Source organism: Dermacentor andersoni, chromosome 1 (genome assembly GCF_023375885.2).
Source record: "Dermacentor andersoni chromosome 1, qqDerAnde1_hic_scaffold, whole genome shotgun sequence".
Taxonomy (NCBI): Eukaryota; Metazoa; Arthropoda; class Arachnida; order Ixodida; family Ixodidae; genus Dermacentor; species Dermacentor andersoni.
In genome coordinates, this window is record NC_092814.1 from 99,358,108 (window position 1) to 99,374,054 (window position 15,947).

General features: G+C 49.3%; 1 protein-coding gene across 1 annotated transcript in view; it reads left to right on the forward strand.

Annotated features, from left to right (window-relative positions):
- LOC126545384 (uncharacterized) overlaps positions 1 to 13,251 on the forward strand; it is a 183,841-nt gene extending 170,590 nt beyond the window's left edge. The window contains exons 6-7 of the mRNA XM_050193222.3: positions 6,482 to 7,270; positions 9,019 to 13,251. Of these exons, the coding sequence (XP_050049179.1) occupies positions 6,482 to 7,270; positions 9,019 to 9,245 (1,016 nt within the window). The 3' untranslated portion in view covers positions 9,246 to 13,251. The remainder of the gene's footprint in view (positions 1 to 6,481; positions 7,271 to 9,018) is intronic.
- Positions 13,252 to 15,947: the final 2,696 nt, after the last annotated feature.

Here is a 15,947-nt window from a genome sequence, read left to right on the forward strand (position 1 = left end):
AATCGGCTATATTGAACAAGTTACCCAAGCTTTCGTGGTATACATCGAATACAAGGCACTGCCAAACTGGTAGTTGGTTTTTGTAGAAAAAATGCGCTCCCACAGACGCTAAATTAGATGCCCAGAGTGTCTTTGTTAGAGGTATCGCAGCAACCGAAACGTGCTAATGAAAAGTGATTCGTGTTTGTCAACTTCTTTAGGGATCGTTAAGGAGCAAGGCTCAGCAGCACAAGGGGCTATCGAGGAGTATGTCATAGAGGACGCACTGAACGAAAGTGAGAGAAACTGGAGACGATTTCCGGAGGCGTTTCCTTCGTAAAGGCTGTTTGCCATTATTCGGCCGTATTATGTATATACAGTATAAGGATTGCCGGGCATTTGCACTTACGAATCATTCTAGCGTAAGAGCTTCTTTGCAAATATGGTTTCAGTTACTTTGCTCTCTCATGTGTTCAGACTGGCTTTCTTGCTAAGTAAACGATTTGCAAACTCTCCCGGGAGCTGTATTTTGTAACGATCCATTAAATTGTCCGATATTTTTTTTTAACTGTTAGTTTTTGATTCGCACGGAGCAGCTACCTGGCTATCGCCAGGATCGGCAACTCGGTGGCACGTGTGATACGAAAATAACAGAGTCAGAGGAAAAGAATCTTTACAAAATACGATCACATGTTTGCATCGTTTATTCCCAAATACATCGATCCCGCTGGTGCCTCGATCGCAGCGTGATCTATCATGTTGGTTTCATAGGGCATTATTTCCTTTACATTGAGGGCTCAAGCTAAACATTACAGGAAAGCTGTAGCTCTCAGTTCGATTGCCGATAGAACACGGCGCTAGCGGACAGTGCCTCGACCACGAGAACATTCCTGCCCATTTCCCCCCGCTCATTCGCCGCAGCGCCGCCCATTCGGGTCGCGCTGTCAGCTGTCTCCTCGCCGCCACCTCATTAGCTCACAAAGCCCGTAAACCTTCGGTGCTTGCCACACGGCGTTACACGCGGGCATATAGGCGAGGCGGCGCGCGGCGTTTCTTCTCTTGTGCATCTGCGCCCTTGCTTCGTTCGTGATTAGAAATGATTCGCGACCGAAGCCACGCCGAAGGCAATACCACACAATCCTACTTTTCCTCTTAATCTGCGCCAACACCTCTCACGTGTAGGACGCACTTGCGTGTTCGTACAGGCGCCAGCGCAGGGCTGCGCGGGCATTTGGAGGAGGGGCGGAGAGCGACCCTTATCGGGCCGTGCGCCCGTGAAATTATTCAACCTACGCCGGAGAGGAGGCCAGCGCGGCGGGCAGTGGCCACCGCTGAGGGATCATCCCTCCCGTGAAAAGGCGCCTTTATCACGCAGTGACCCGCACGCATTTGCGCGGTGATGGCACCGGGGGAGCCCTGGCGAGTGAGTCGCTCGGGGCAGAGCTATCTGTGCCCGTGTGCGAGGCATTTAATCGGCAACGCATTTCGAGTACCCTCTGTGCGCTTGCATTCCAAGGCGGCGGAAGCGTGCATGGTCGCACCGTAGACCGATTGTGCGGGAGCAGTGGCGCTGGCCCTAATCAGCCCATGTTGCAGTTTGTAGCGCGCCCGTCGTTGGCCGGAGTTTGGCCGTCACGATACCCGCCAAGTTGCATCACGGGTAGGTTTGCGGGCGGCTGCGCCGGACGCGGAGCGCGGCTGGGTCCAATAAGATATCCCACAGTCGCCCAGACACTGATTGCGGCTGAAGGAAGCCTGAGAAACGTTCGGACCGGCCACGGAGCTGCCAAACCGGTTCCGATTGTCCGTGCGAAATTATGCATATGCGAGCAACACGCTGCGCAGACCGATAGACACGCTTTTGTGTGTTTGGCGCGGCAGATTCATCCCCGAGTCCCGAGTTTTTTTTCTCCCGGCTCCATACCAGCACGCACCAAATCCGCGGCCACGCCGTTATCGCGATCCTCGAGGCGACAGTAGCCACGGCTGTGTCAGCGAATCACGAGCTGTGGGGGGGAATGAAGAGAGGGGGCGAAGCAAGCCTGGCGACCCGATATCAGCAGTTACCTTCGCTACCGAAATGGACGCCCTGGGCGTGGCTGTCAAATTCATTAGCCAAAAAGACAGCCAGGAAGCGAAATGGCCTAAATAAAACAAGCAACTCGCCCTCAGACGGACACGCAATCCTTTCGGTACTAAAACACGCGAGGCTGCCGCAGTGGACATGGCGAGAGCCGAGCAGCAGCAAAAAGAGAAAAAAAAAAAGCGAGGTAGCCGAGCGTGTGCAGGGGCCACAATGATGGAGGGCCATGGACCGTACGTCTGCGCGAGCCATACACCACGTGCACCCGCCGAGGGATGAAAGGGAGGGAAGAACACCCGATCCGAGATGAGCGTCGCTTAGCTATTTTGACTTCTGCGGTCTTTCTCACCGAGCCCCGTCACTTGGGCCTTTGGGCTGCCGGGATTTGTCACCTGGAATGTTGTACGTCTTCGTGTACACGGAACAAGCAAATAAGTGAACAAAAGCGCTCGATGCTTGGTGGCGCCGTTCCCTGGGTTGCTTGGAATTTCCAGACGAATGTTCATCACATCAGGAGCTCCGTTCTTCCTGTGAAAATAATTTCAAAAAATTTTTAAAATCTTATCGTTTACATTTTCTCTAGGATAGTTCTTTTCATTCATTTTTAAATGGTACAAGCAAATTTGCAAGCAATTTCTGCGGCAATCCCCAAGGTACAGTATGTTTCATGAAAGGGAGGGTCAACTCGAAGCGCGAGGACGCTACCATTCGAACTGTCGATTAATTCGGCCTCGTTCAGAAATCTGCTAGCCTCCTGGTTACCCCTCAGAAAGACGCTGGTACAGGTTTCGATCCCCGGACCAGGAAGAATTTTAGTTTAACTGCGAAGCTTTCTGTGAAACCCGTATATGTTTCTTTGTATCGTTGTGCTACTCTCCAGGCGGATGAACATTTCGTTTTCTTTGCTACAAAGCAAATTGCTTGTTATTTGCTGTCACAACTCCCCTCCCTCAAACTTCCCAAATAGATGTGATGCCAACTAGGCTTACACGTTGTTCAGAGCTGCTGTCGTATTCCACCTCTAAAGCGAAGATTGTGCATGGTCGTCACTGGCTCGTCTACCTGATTCGAAACAAAGGCGCTGAGTCAGACGCGGAGGCCGCTCCGCGACGACCGAACTGCCTGCACCAACGCAGCAGCCAGGTGGTTTTGACGCGAGCGACACCCGTGGCCGCGTCGCGCGCGCGCAAGAGCGCCATCCAGGCAGCACGCGACGCACGTCCCCCCTTCCCTTCCTCTCTTCCTCCTCCACCATACAGGACTCGCTTAAGCGACGGAGCCATAAATAAGCGCCATCGGGAGCACAACAAACAGGCGTGCACTGGGCCGACGGAAAGGCGAGCAGCGTGACGCAGGCACGCGCGCAACAAAACACACCTAGTAAACACATCATAATGTTCTCCTCGCGCGCGGGCCTCCCCCCGCTGAGCTCGTTCGCGAAGGGTTGCCGCTCCCTATCAAAACTAAATAAACGGTGATATTCTCAATGGAAGGCTCGCTTCCCGCTATCGCGACACCATCTCGCCGTTGCGCGGCGTTTGGAGCGCAGTGTGCCCGCGACGCGTCGCGCAGTCGTCTCTCCCGGGAAGCGAGCGGCGTGCGCAAACAAAGCGCTCCCCGGGAGTCCCCCAGCCGATCCTCTTGGCTTCATCTATCAAACGAGCCGGCCACCGCCGAAATTGGGGCCTCTCGAGATGGGCCGCCGTCCCCCCCGCGCAAATTAAAGGTGAACTCGGGAGCGAGCAAGCTTTTAACTCCGAGCCGGCAAGGAATTCGGAATCCACCCTGCTCCGCCCCGGAGAGGACTCGAGCCCGGCGCGGGACCTGTCGGCAGATGTTGCCAATGTGGTGGCCCGAAAAGAGCCGCACCAAAACCAGCGCGGCTGCAGTGTGCAGACCGGCGAGGGGAAGCGCGCAGGGATAATGCTGTATTTAGGCTTCCGTTTTGTCAAGTGGGAGAGCGTAGTGGCGCTCGTTCTCCCCCACTTCTCCCCTCTACCCCACCGTCCATCGAACGACCAGCGCAAGCACGTAAACTCGCCAGCGCGGGATATAGTCTGAGGGTGTCGGATCGAGATTTATACGGCACTGATGGCCCCGCTGGGTATCCACTGCAGGCTCCGTGGACTAGGGTTTCAGAAAATGCAGTGGGCCCCATGAGGTCCCTTCGCGAAACGGCACCGCTGCCGGTGATGCCGCTATTACCTGTTCCGCGCTGTTGTTTTCTTGGCATGAACACGGAGGTTTGTTGTAGTCCGCGATCTCCTGCTATATATATATATATATATATATATATATATATATATATATATATATATATATATATATATAGCAGCTCCGTCCGTGGACATAAATTTTTTTGCTGCTATTAATTGCAACAAAATGGGAAGATTGGCTGTATATGAGTCCACTATTCCTAATAAAAAATTAAAGCACTTATCAAGAAAGAAATATAGAATGAACAAAGCAATAAAAGCCATTTACTATGAACATAGCCGGAAGTTAAAAACATGCTCATCTCATACGTAATGCAGGCCGGCGCATGACCTATAATAAACATGAGCAGCGCTCAGTCATGCTTTAACAGTTAAATTCACAGTAAAGCGCACAAAAGTCACTGATGCGAGAAGTCATCATGGCGTTACATTAGAGTGAAAAAAAAAAATGTGCCCACGAATTGCATAGCGTTATTTTTCGCTGGAAACTAATCAGATCAATGTCCGCAGCAAAAGTCACGCGGTGGTTTATGAAGGCAGAGCCATGGTTCAAACATTTCTTTACGTATAAGGCTTGCCTAAGAGGCCAAGGCGATCCACGAAGGCCACCAGCACTTAAACACACGAAGTACCTTTAGGTGCTGGTCAAATCGTGGACATTCGACTAGGATAGAGAGAGACAGAGAGGTTTATTATGGCAGAAAAGCTGACAGGTCGGTCTGAAGCAAAGTTCTGACCCACTCAGCAGTGGGGAAGGGGCGACGATGATGGGCTGTACAGAAGCCACGGCACATGTATTATATTGAGTATGAAAAAGATCGTCTTCTGACTGTGTTTATTATGGTACGCAGAGAGGGTGGGGGGGGGGGGGGGCGGAAGCTCTTTCCCTCCATCGTTCCTCCGTCTGCGCACATCTTTTCACAATCTGCGCACAATCTGCGCACAATCTTTTTACATGCGCAATATCATACATGTGCCGTATATCAAAAACCATGAAGTATGATGAGCGGACAAAATCATCGCGGACAAAGCGATGCTCCGTGAAAATAAGGCATGCTTGGTTGGTTGTCTACGGTGTTCAGAGATAATTTAAATATCTATATTGAAAAAAGGACGGTGCCCATATATGCTGGCGTTATCGTCAGTTGTCGTTTCCCTTCGGCCTTTATAGTTGAAGCAGTGTGTAATGGCGGAAAAATGGAGCTGAAGACAGGCAGAGCGATGATTACATACTAAGCTCCACTTTTCCATCAACTCCTTGCGCTGTTTCATGTACATAGATCTAAAATGAACCAAATAGCACAGATCAAAATCTAATTTCCTTTCATGCAAGAGTGGATCTTTACTGCTTTCGTGGATAAAGAAGACGGCGTTCCCGTGCCTTAGAAGAAAAAAAAAATACGAGAAGAATAATCTGGACAGTTTAGAACACCCGCCGTAGTTGTGTACGTGCCACTTTTGACTGAAAAAGCAGGACGCAGCATACCAGGTTAGCTCTCTCTTTCGCTATTCGTGCTATACCAGACATTGTGTTTTCATTCAAACAAATAATTTTTAAATCTACTTCGTGAAGTTTTCAAAGAAGCTTCTTTGGCGTTTGTACGCCATAATTGCCTTTCCTTGCAACATCGTGCCATTAGAATGCTGCGGTAAACTGCGTCTGGCTCAACAACAACTTCCTTATGAATTTGACTCATGAAATTAGAGAAATGTGACGTCGCGGACACTCCGCACACCAACAAAACGTCAGCCAGTGGCTCCATTGCAACTTAGCAGTCGACACTGCAACTACAATACCACCGCGCGTGCGACTGTCGTCTTCAGACTACGGCTTCAGATAAATGCCACATACTTGCGTCCTCTTCGAAAAAACAAGCGAGCAACGCACAATCGCAGGAGTCCTTTTTTGACACCAACAAATTTTCTCGCTCGGAAATCCAGGCGAAAAAGCCCAGCACACGCCGTCTGCATCACCCGGGACGGTATCCTGACAGTGAGTTCTTGTTAATGAATAGAATCACATTTCTTAGCGCAGAGGCGACGTATTTTGCTAGTATTAAAGTAATAAAAAAATTGATAGTCCCGATAATGTTATCAGTACACCTTCCCATCGCTAAAAAGCTTGGTGAAAATAACGAGACCGTGTTTTGATGAGTTTACGCAGTCTAAACGCTATAGCGTGGTACTTGTGTGGGCTTTCCAGAAAGTACGTTACGACCACCCCAGACATCGGCGGAGGTGGACCACGAGGCGGCCGAGATGCAGTCTTCCCAGCCACACCGGGCCAACGCTGGCTCAGATCTCCACCAGCAGCGGCACAGCTATGGCCACTCGGCGAACCCGTACGCCCTCGGAGGCACGTCTCGGTCCCCAATCCTCAACGGCATCATGTCTCTGGCGCCACCAAACTCACTCACAGGATACACACCGGCTGCATCCTCGGACAGCCCGTCGCCAGACCTCCAGGGCCTCGAATCTCTTATGTCCAAGTCGTCGCCGAACGCCGCGGACGACTCGTCGGGCGCCGACAGCGCGCACAACAAGCCCAAGATCTGGTCGCTGGCTGACACCGCGACGAGCAAGAGCCCCCCTCCACCGCTGCCGTGCTCGGGCCAAACGCAGGGCCCTCCGGCCAGTGGTGGGCAGCCCAAGGATACTGCAGGAGGCGCCGCCAGCCACGGCTCGGTACTGGGCTGGTTTTCCGGGGGATACCACCATCGGGCCGGCGGTGGGAACACGCCCACTTCAGCAGCGGCGGCAGCTGCGGCGGCTCACTTCGCCAGTTACGGCAGCAATGGATTCAGTCCCGGAGGAGCCGCGCCACAGACGGACACGCCGCCACAGACGCCCCCCAACGCCAAGATGGGCGCCACTGGATCGTCCTCGCTGCCTTTCCACCTGGGCTCCGGCGGGTACTTCCAAGGCCAGAGCTCCGCCTCGCACCTCTACCTGGGCCAGGCGTCGGCCTCTGCGCCGCATTCGCACATGGGAGGTGAGTAGGCGCAGTGCGCTGGAACTTCACACTGCTTCACACCAGAAGCAGCTTAATCGAGTCATTCTCCGGAATCATTGGTATACGTTGATTCCCTTTCCGCTGATGTTATGACTTAGCTGCGTCTGCCCCTCGTCTATTTTGCATCCTTGCGTAATGTAGTTTTTGTTTCTCGCCAGAAAGGTCATGCAGATGCCTCAGACATACACTGTTTGAAAATACTAATGTGAAAGTAGCTACCGCTTTACATGTATCAAGCTAAGAATAAAAGCCAATTTTACGGTCCGTCTATTCGTGAATTGCTTATACCACAAAAATTACTTGAGCCTCTATTTTTAAACGGCTTCACCACGCGTGGCACCTTTCCCAGTGCAATGAAGCCTCCCTGTGGCGCCTCTGGCTAGTGGTGGCTTTTACGAAAGCTTAACTATTCCTCATTAGAATACAGACATGCTTATGTGCAACTACTACAGCTGCGAGGAGACAATCGAACAGGTTTCGTCCTTGTTCGAAGAAATGCGACCTTCTTCGGAATGTGCTAAACCGACTGGGCCGTAGGCAATTTTCGCCGATTCTAGAGCAGTGGTCTCATGCGTCCCGTGAGACCACGAAAGCGACGCGGGCATTGCTGCAACTTCTGAATTACACTGGCCTCGATAGCCGTAAGTTGGCTTGGTAGGTAACACTGCGTGTGCGCACATCTGGAACTCGCTCTCTAGACCATTCGTTCTTGTTAAGGCAGACATACTTCCCTGCTAAGCATGTGTACGTTCTCTTAAACCTAACTCTATGTACATAAAAGAAGTCACCCTTCCCGATTTTTCCGCATTCTAAAATGAAACGCGAAAACCCTGAAACGAAATTGTGATGAAGCACGCTATTTATTTTTATTTTCAGGCAATGAACTCAACCTAACCTAACCTAACCTATCCTGAAAGACAATCCCGAGGTATTGGCGTTGCTTGCAGCATGAGAGCGACACCAACACGAGAGAGAAAAAAAAAAGAACGTTCTCAGTTTATTGAAAACGCTTAATGCTAGCATCTATCGTCGTTTGACAAATGAACCAATGCCAGCGGCACTGCCACGGGCAAAAGACAAAGACCGGCGCCGAGATGGAATGCATTTCTCGAAAAGAAAGAAAGCAAGCGAAACCGGAGCGAGAACCACCTAAGCAGGGCAATGAGCAGCTCTCTGCACAAGCAGCTCCATTTGAGGCCGCCGCAAAAGCAGCCGCACTCGCTCGGCGCGCCGAGGTTCGGGGTTAGAGGGGAATGGAGCGCGTGGCGTCCAACAGCCTCGGTCAAGCACCGAGCGCGAAGGCAGGCAGCGAGAGCCGCGAAAGCATCCCCGTCGAGAAAAGCGGCCCCGATCAGACCTCCCCCAAACACCAACCAGGAGGGGAGAGCCCGCGACCGCAAAACCAGCCGCGGCAAATATTTTTTAATATAAACGGGACGGCGCTCAGCGCGAGTTCCGGAGGAGAGCGAGGAGGTCCCTCCTCAATTAATGCAGATTGAATTCCGGACGGCATAAAAATTATTCCAGGACAGACGGATTGGTTTGCAGCGACACCCACCTTTTCGTCTCTGGGGCTCTTCATTTCCATCGATTGTCAGGAAAAGACCGGAAGAAATGGGGGGCCCGGCTGGGCCCGCCTCGCCTCATCAGGTTTCCCCGCGCGCCGGCGGCGCGCTTTTTGCCTTTAATCATGTCCCTAATTCGTCTCCACCTTTTCCGTGTTCCAGTTGACAAGTCGTCGTCGTCGTGCGCCGGAGGCCCCATCTACCGGGCCGCTGGGGGCTACGCGTCATCGGCACCCGCCGCCATCATGGCCGCCGCTGCCGGAAGTCCCTGCGCCGACGGAGCCTCTTCCTCTTCCCGCTCGTCGTCCTCGGAGGACGAGTTCGCGCCGCCGCAGCACTACGGCCCCGCGGCCGCGGTGCCCGGCGCCATGGCCGACGGCCTGCCCTGAGCTGTGATCGCGCTGGCACGAGCCGTGTGTGAAAGTGGACTCCGGGGGCTTCGGCCCCAAGAAGATGTCGCCCCCTTCCCTCCCCTCCGCACCCACGGGGGAGCGTCGACCTTGGCGTCGAGGACGAGCGCCGGCGCGACCACCTCCCACTGTCGTACACTTGTCCATCGCCATTCGGACGAGAGTGTCACTTTTCATACGGTGTAGATGACGGCAGTGCGTCAGAATGCCGTCGGAACTGCTTTCGCCGGTGACATCTCGCTTTATCTTTCTCGGTTCGCACGGTGGTATAAATTCTCGGTTGCACTGAGACAGCATTTACACAAATAATTCAGCGCCTCCTGGCTACGGACTGATGTCTCAGGGTGGCTCGAAGGAAAGAGATCGCGGTGTGTTGCAGGCAGGAAAATGGCCTCAGTGATGGCCAAGGTCCTTGCCGCAGTTTCTCATAGTTTATCTTTGTCGAGAACAAAGAGTAATATCCAGGGAGGGTGGTCTTATATGAAGAGCTGTGCGTGAATGCGTGATATGCAAGAAGGAAGTGTCTGCTGTCGCCGCTTATTTAAGCCAGGGATTAAAGGTGGAATTCTTAATTAAGACATTAAGTTTGCATTGTTTTTACAGGTCGACGTATGAGCATAAAAGCACGTGTTTACTTACATCTGCATTGGTAAGCCAATGCTTGGGTAAAGTCGTTCATAAACAGCATTTCGCGTGTAATTTCAATCTGTTATGTTATAGAAAAGAATCCTTTAAAAAAAATTGAAGGCTGTTGTGTGCGTGTCTGTGTGTGTATCTTTTTTTTTTTTGCGAAACTTCCCAAGCACCATGCTTCATGGCACAGTCACTCTCCTTTTACTGTAGTAAAGGTCGGACAATTTGCTTTTACCACGAAGGAAATGAAACGTGAATCTGCTATTCTTGTTTATTTTCAATTTAAAATGTTTTAGTAGCTGTGCCAATTAATTTATTTTGTGCAAGACACTAGTTCAATCGACCGTTGTTTTCCTAGCAAGGGGGAGGTGGATACACGACGTGACGACAGATATAACGCGAGAACAATAAACGAAGGCTGTAATCTGTGTTGCAGGAAGTGGGCTTGTTTTTATCTTGCAAAGTTTAGTGCGAGATTTTAAGCAGACATTAGTGGCCATTGCAAAGAAAAGAAATACCACGTTGATTCTCCGTGGCAAATGTGCTGTTTCTCATTTTCGTAGAGTGAAATTAATGGATTATTGATTGTTTGCTGAGAAAAAGAAAGAAGGATTGACCGTAACTGTCTAGCTGGGCGCTGGCACCTGGTATGAGGGTTGTCGTGTTGAACGGGGTTGAGAGGTTTGTAACGGTTAGATATTAAACAATAGGGAATTGAATTCACAGGGCTTTACGCCCCAAAACCTCGATTTGATTTTGAGGCACGCCGTAGTAGGGGGCTCCGGATTAATTTTGACCACCAGGTGATATTTAACGTGCCCCCAGTGCACGGGACACGGGCGTTTCTTGCATTTCGCCCCCATCGAAATGCGGCCGCCGCGGCCCGGATTCGATACCGCGACCTCGTGCTTAGCAGCACAACGCCATAGCCGCTAAGCCACCGCGGCGGATTAAACGATGTAGGGGAGAGAGAAGAAAACATACACTGTATGAACTGTTGAAGTTACATAGGTAATACAATTTTATTTTGTTTCAATAAGGAGAGACGTGACAAACCCCAACATTAGTGTCGTAATAATTAAATTATTCTTCTGTTGGCATTATTTAGCAATGGAAAGAAAAATACATGTAGCAGTACCTTTTTATATCCCTTATCGGAACCGCATCTTTTAACAAAGAGAGAAGAAAATTACAGAAACAGTAAATGCCCACTCTTTGCAAGCTATGCACAACGAGACAAAATTTATGTATACCGCTGGGATAAACGCTTATGTGGCGGTGTTTAGCGACATCTACAAATATGGCAGAAGTTCTTGAACAAATATAACTTATATCTCGTGTATTTGACGAGGTTTACTGTATTCATGGAATCTCAGTACGATGTTGTGGTCGGATAATCCTGGGTGGAATTGTGTTTCTGTGGTGGTGAATCTCCTTGGCACGCACACAATACCCAAGCATACCACACAAGCAGTGTCACATCTCTTATACTGCCTGCATCCCATGTTTATACTCTGCGTAAGGCGAAAAAAATATTGAGGGTGTGCTTAACAAACGGATTTCGTTTATTTGTGTATGTGAATAGTTCCGTTTTGAAACGATAGCTAAACATGTTCAGGTCGCTAATACCCCTGGCTAAATGACGTCCTTGAACAGATTATGCTTGTAGTTAACCTGATTGCAAAAAATGCGGAAGAAAAAAAAAAAGAAAGGAAACACCGGATCAGCTGACAGCCTATGAAATCCTTATTGGACAACTACTAAATAGAAGCAGATTCACCCCTTTGCATTAGCAGCTTAATATGTTAATTACGTGTGCAAGACGTCTGTCTAGTTTGTTTATAGTCGCTGCAAATTCAGTGAAATGATTGCGGTCAAACAAAGAAAGGCGATCTTAGTGGACCTTCCCCGGTTCATATCTCATTTTAAATGGCTGGGACACAATGGTGATTTTTTTTCTTGGCGCCTACGCGATGAATCTCTGCCATCAGGTAAAAGTGCGCTCTTGGGGCAAAGTTTATGTACACTGTCATGCTTTCACGCCCAAAAACACGACCCGCCCCCCCTCTTCCCGTGCATAACCTGCAGAAATCAAAGAACTGGACCCAGTGGGTCATGTTCACAACTGTATTGTTCGTTTTCGCACTTGCGTCGGGATGAAACTGGCGAATGCAGAGGCACGGACGACGAAGAACTGAATAAATGCTCACACGGCTGCAGCCTTCGTTGCAGAGTGTACTTCGATTGTCGATTAACTTCGGCTATGCTGGTAGAGCTTGCGCAGTGTGCAGTTACTCTAGTAAAATGTGATTCGAAGGTGCACTTCTCCAGTGGAGAAAAGCAAAGCCCGCGATGGGTAGAGATTCTTTGTCCCCTATGTCTGTTCCTTTCTTTCTTTCTTTCTTTCTTTCTTTCTTTCTTTCTTTCTTTCTTTGTTCCTCGTGATATTCATAAGAACTAAGAACGGCAACGCGGAAAGGACGTAGAGAAAATATATGTCTATTTTTTGTCACCAGTTCGTCCTGATAAAATATATGATGAGGCCACTAACGAAGTCCGCTTCAATGCAACAGTTCTGTTTGCTCGCTTCTGCTCCATTCTCGTCATCCCGAGCGCCGATCCAGAGCGCCGTCAGCGATGATCCTGGCGGTGTAAGGGCGTTGCCACCCAATTTAAGCCTGTGACGAATGGTAAAGGAAGCTGGTCTAGAATACAAACGGACTAGAATCGTTGTGTGGTTCCGGCCCGAGTGTATGGGAGGGCGTATTTAATAAATTCTTTTCCTTCTTCTCGCGGTACAGTGTAAATACATCATGTAGCGAATCGTTAGGATGAACTATAGCGGCAGGGAGGAGGCTGTCCACCCTGTTTAGAAGGTCTGTACATTGTTTGAACTCCAGCAGAGAGAGAAAGGAGATATTTAAGTGGAAGTCTTCCATTCCCAGAGGCGTGCGGGCGGTGGGCCGGAGCAATAGCGACCAGCAGCGGCGACCATGGCAAATATGTGTGGCGCGCACTCGTTTCTACGTTCTACCTTGTATACGTTCCTCTCCTCCAGTTGACATGTGTTTACTGCGTATGTATAAGTGTATTTGTACATAAGTGTGATCAAACGCGACAGTGTACACGATTTGTGAAGGCACCCCTCGACCCGTCGGCAAGGTCTCGCGTGCCCACCCCCTCGACAACGGGGCACGCAGGCGGCGTGTGCCCCTGCCGGTGAGCTCGTGTTCCGGTGGTGGCCGCTTTCTTGTAGATATTGTTTCGTGCTATACGACATGTGTAAATATGTGGCAGAAATGGAAATAAAACAAGACATGTGGAAAAACAAAGAAAAAAATTTTCAACTGCCCTTTCTGTGTCATTCATTCTTTGCGGACAGATGGCGTCATCGCTCCCTGAAAAAAAAAAATCACCAACGAATGAAACGAATTTTAGCCGTGCCGCACTACGCCACCGAAAAGCGGGTCACCTATAGCATTGAGCGCTGGAGCAAGGGTTATGGTGAGAAAAAAACCCGGACGAAGAAACACATCGACGGGAGGGGCACCGTATACCGTATACTTCTGGTTACGACACGTCTGACCAAACTGCAAGAGTTTTATTGCGGTAAATTCTGCATCTGGAAAAATGCAATAGGCACAAGGCAGGGGGTTACCGTATTAGGGCACGGCTAATGTACGGAAACGTAGCAGAGTTGTAACTTCAATTCGAGTGCCCACCTTCGGTGGGTTATGCGCCACGATATGGCGTGCGTGCTCCAGGAGGTTTTCATGAACACGTGAGGAGCCTGTGCACCCAAGAAATGACCTCAAACTACGCTTGAAAGAACTACATCTCAGCGGAACATCGCCCTGCGCAAACTGCCCATGCGCTCAGGTTATGGCGTTTCGTTTGTTGCTGATTGCGCTGTTCTACCAGCATAAAAGCAGACACGAAGTCAGCATAAACAAGAATTCGTCTTCGTATTTGTCACTTCGTTAATGTTTACGCCATAAGTGCGCTTCCTTTCTTACAGCATGTTTTTTTTTGTGCGGCGTCACGTTTACTGAGATGTTTGTGAATAAAAGAAAATTTAAATTAAGTAAGAATGGTATCCACTGTGGATGTAGCCACATTAAACAAATTAAATTCTGGGGTTTCACGTGTCAAAACCACGATATGACTATAGCCACGCCGTAGTGCGGAACTACGGATTCATTTAGAACACGTGGCGTTCTTAGGCACGGTATACACGGGCGTTTTGACATTTTGCCCGCATCGAAATGCGCCCGCCAGGCTCGAACCCGCGACCTCGAGCTCAGCAGTGCATTGAAGCACTATATAGTCACTGGTCTACCGCGGTGCATGGGTTGGGCTTACGCCATATGACTAAAACAATTGCTGTATTTGTGTGCATTTTTAGCAGTCAGAGAACACGGGTAGCCGGCGCCGCCTACAGGCATCGACATCTGTTTACACAAATCTAATCAGAAAGGCAACGTAATGATCTCTTCACACAATTAGGCAATATAGGTGCTGATCGTTTTCTTCTGGGCACGCGCTTCTTTAAACATTTGAAGTTATGAGACGATTACTCTAACCAACATAAAGAAGGCAGTTGTCCTACCACCTGTTCGGAAGCAAGGTCCACAAGACAATCTCTGGAAAGTGTGTGAGGGGGTTGCATGCCTAGCGTCTTGCATGTCTATGGGATACATTTCTTTCTATTTCTGTTTTATTTTATTTATTTTTATTTTTAGTTAATATATTGGTTTTGACCGTTTTGACACCTCGTTGTCTTTTTTTTTCTAGTTGTTTTCTTTATATTTCTAATATTTTAGCATAGCCGGCCATTTCGTTTACTTTCACGTAACACACGATCAAATCTTATGTCAAAGGAAATTTTTTTTGCATTTCGAACCAGTGAGAACATAGCTGCAAAAAATGATAATTAAAGCTGAGACTTTATAAGAAAATAAACATCTAGTTGCTGTGCATGAATTGTATAAAATAAGCTGAAGCTTCGATCTTCCTTAGGCCAGGCTTTTTACAAAACGCGCCGGCCCTCAAGCCAGTAGGTTGCACAGATTTCTCAATGCGTCGAAGGGATCTCCTATTTCATAAACCGCTAGTCACACTTGAATACGTAGCTGCCTTCAACACTACGGCTGGTGGTAAAAAGAATCGACATAAAACCGTTCTCACCAACACTGTCTTCAAAACTCTCTCCTAAGTGTGTCTGTGCACTAAAGTGCCTAAGTGTCTCTCTCCGGACACTAAGGGCTGGGACGGCCCTTACCATTTCCGTAACTTGGGCCTGGGCCTAGCACCTGAAGACCCTGTGGAGTGCCCAAGTGCTCTGCTCCCGCATCTGAACCCAGCGGATGTTCGCCATCTGCTGCGACTGTGTCCATGGGACACAGGCCACTTGTGATAATTTTGTTTTTGGTTGTTTATTAACCGCAACGGAATGGCACGTTTGGCCTACAGAAGAGCCCGCTATCCCAAAATCGTAGCTAAATACACACACACATAAAAAAAACAAAATTAGAGAACAGTTTAAAAAAAATTCACCGACGATTACGATACTCACTAATGTGAATTTCGAGCGCAGCTGTTTAGGTGTTTTGAAATCGCCATATATTGTGGCAAAGAATTTTATCTTGAACGACAGGGTCCTCTCGGCTACTGCACTGAGCCTCTGCTGGGGCAGCTAGTTTAGCAGCTGCAGCAGACGAAGCACTTCCACCCATTGGGTGGCTCATTGTTCAGAAAGAACTGGCAGACACTGTTTTCTATTATGATTATATTCTCACGCAGTAGTGACAATGGAGAGCGACACAATGTCGAAACTGTGCGTTACAATTTTATTTCTTTATTGGGCTAACGTGTTCCCAGAAAAATAAGTAACACTCAAGCACAATGATAGCGGCGATCCGAGTCAGCGATCGTCAGAAATCTGGGGCCGAATTCACAAGGCTGCTTGTTCGGAAGTGCTGTTTTTCATTGGTTTATTGCCTTCGCTATCCTACATCACTATTGGCTGGCACGAACGCTTTTAGCTTA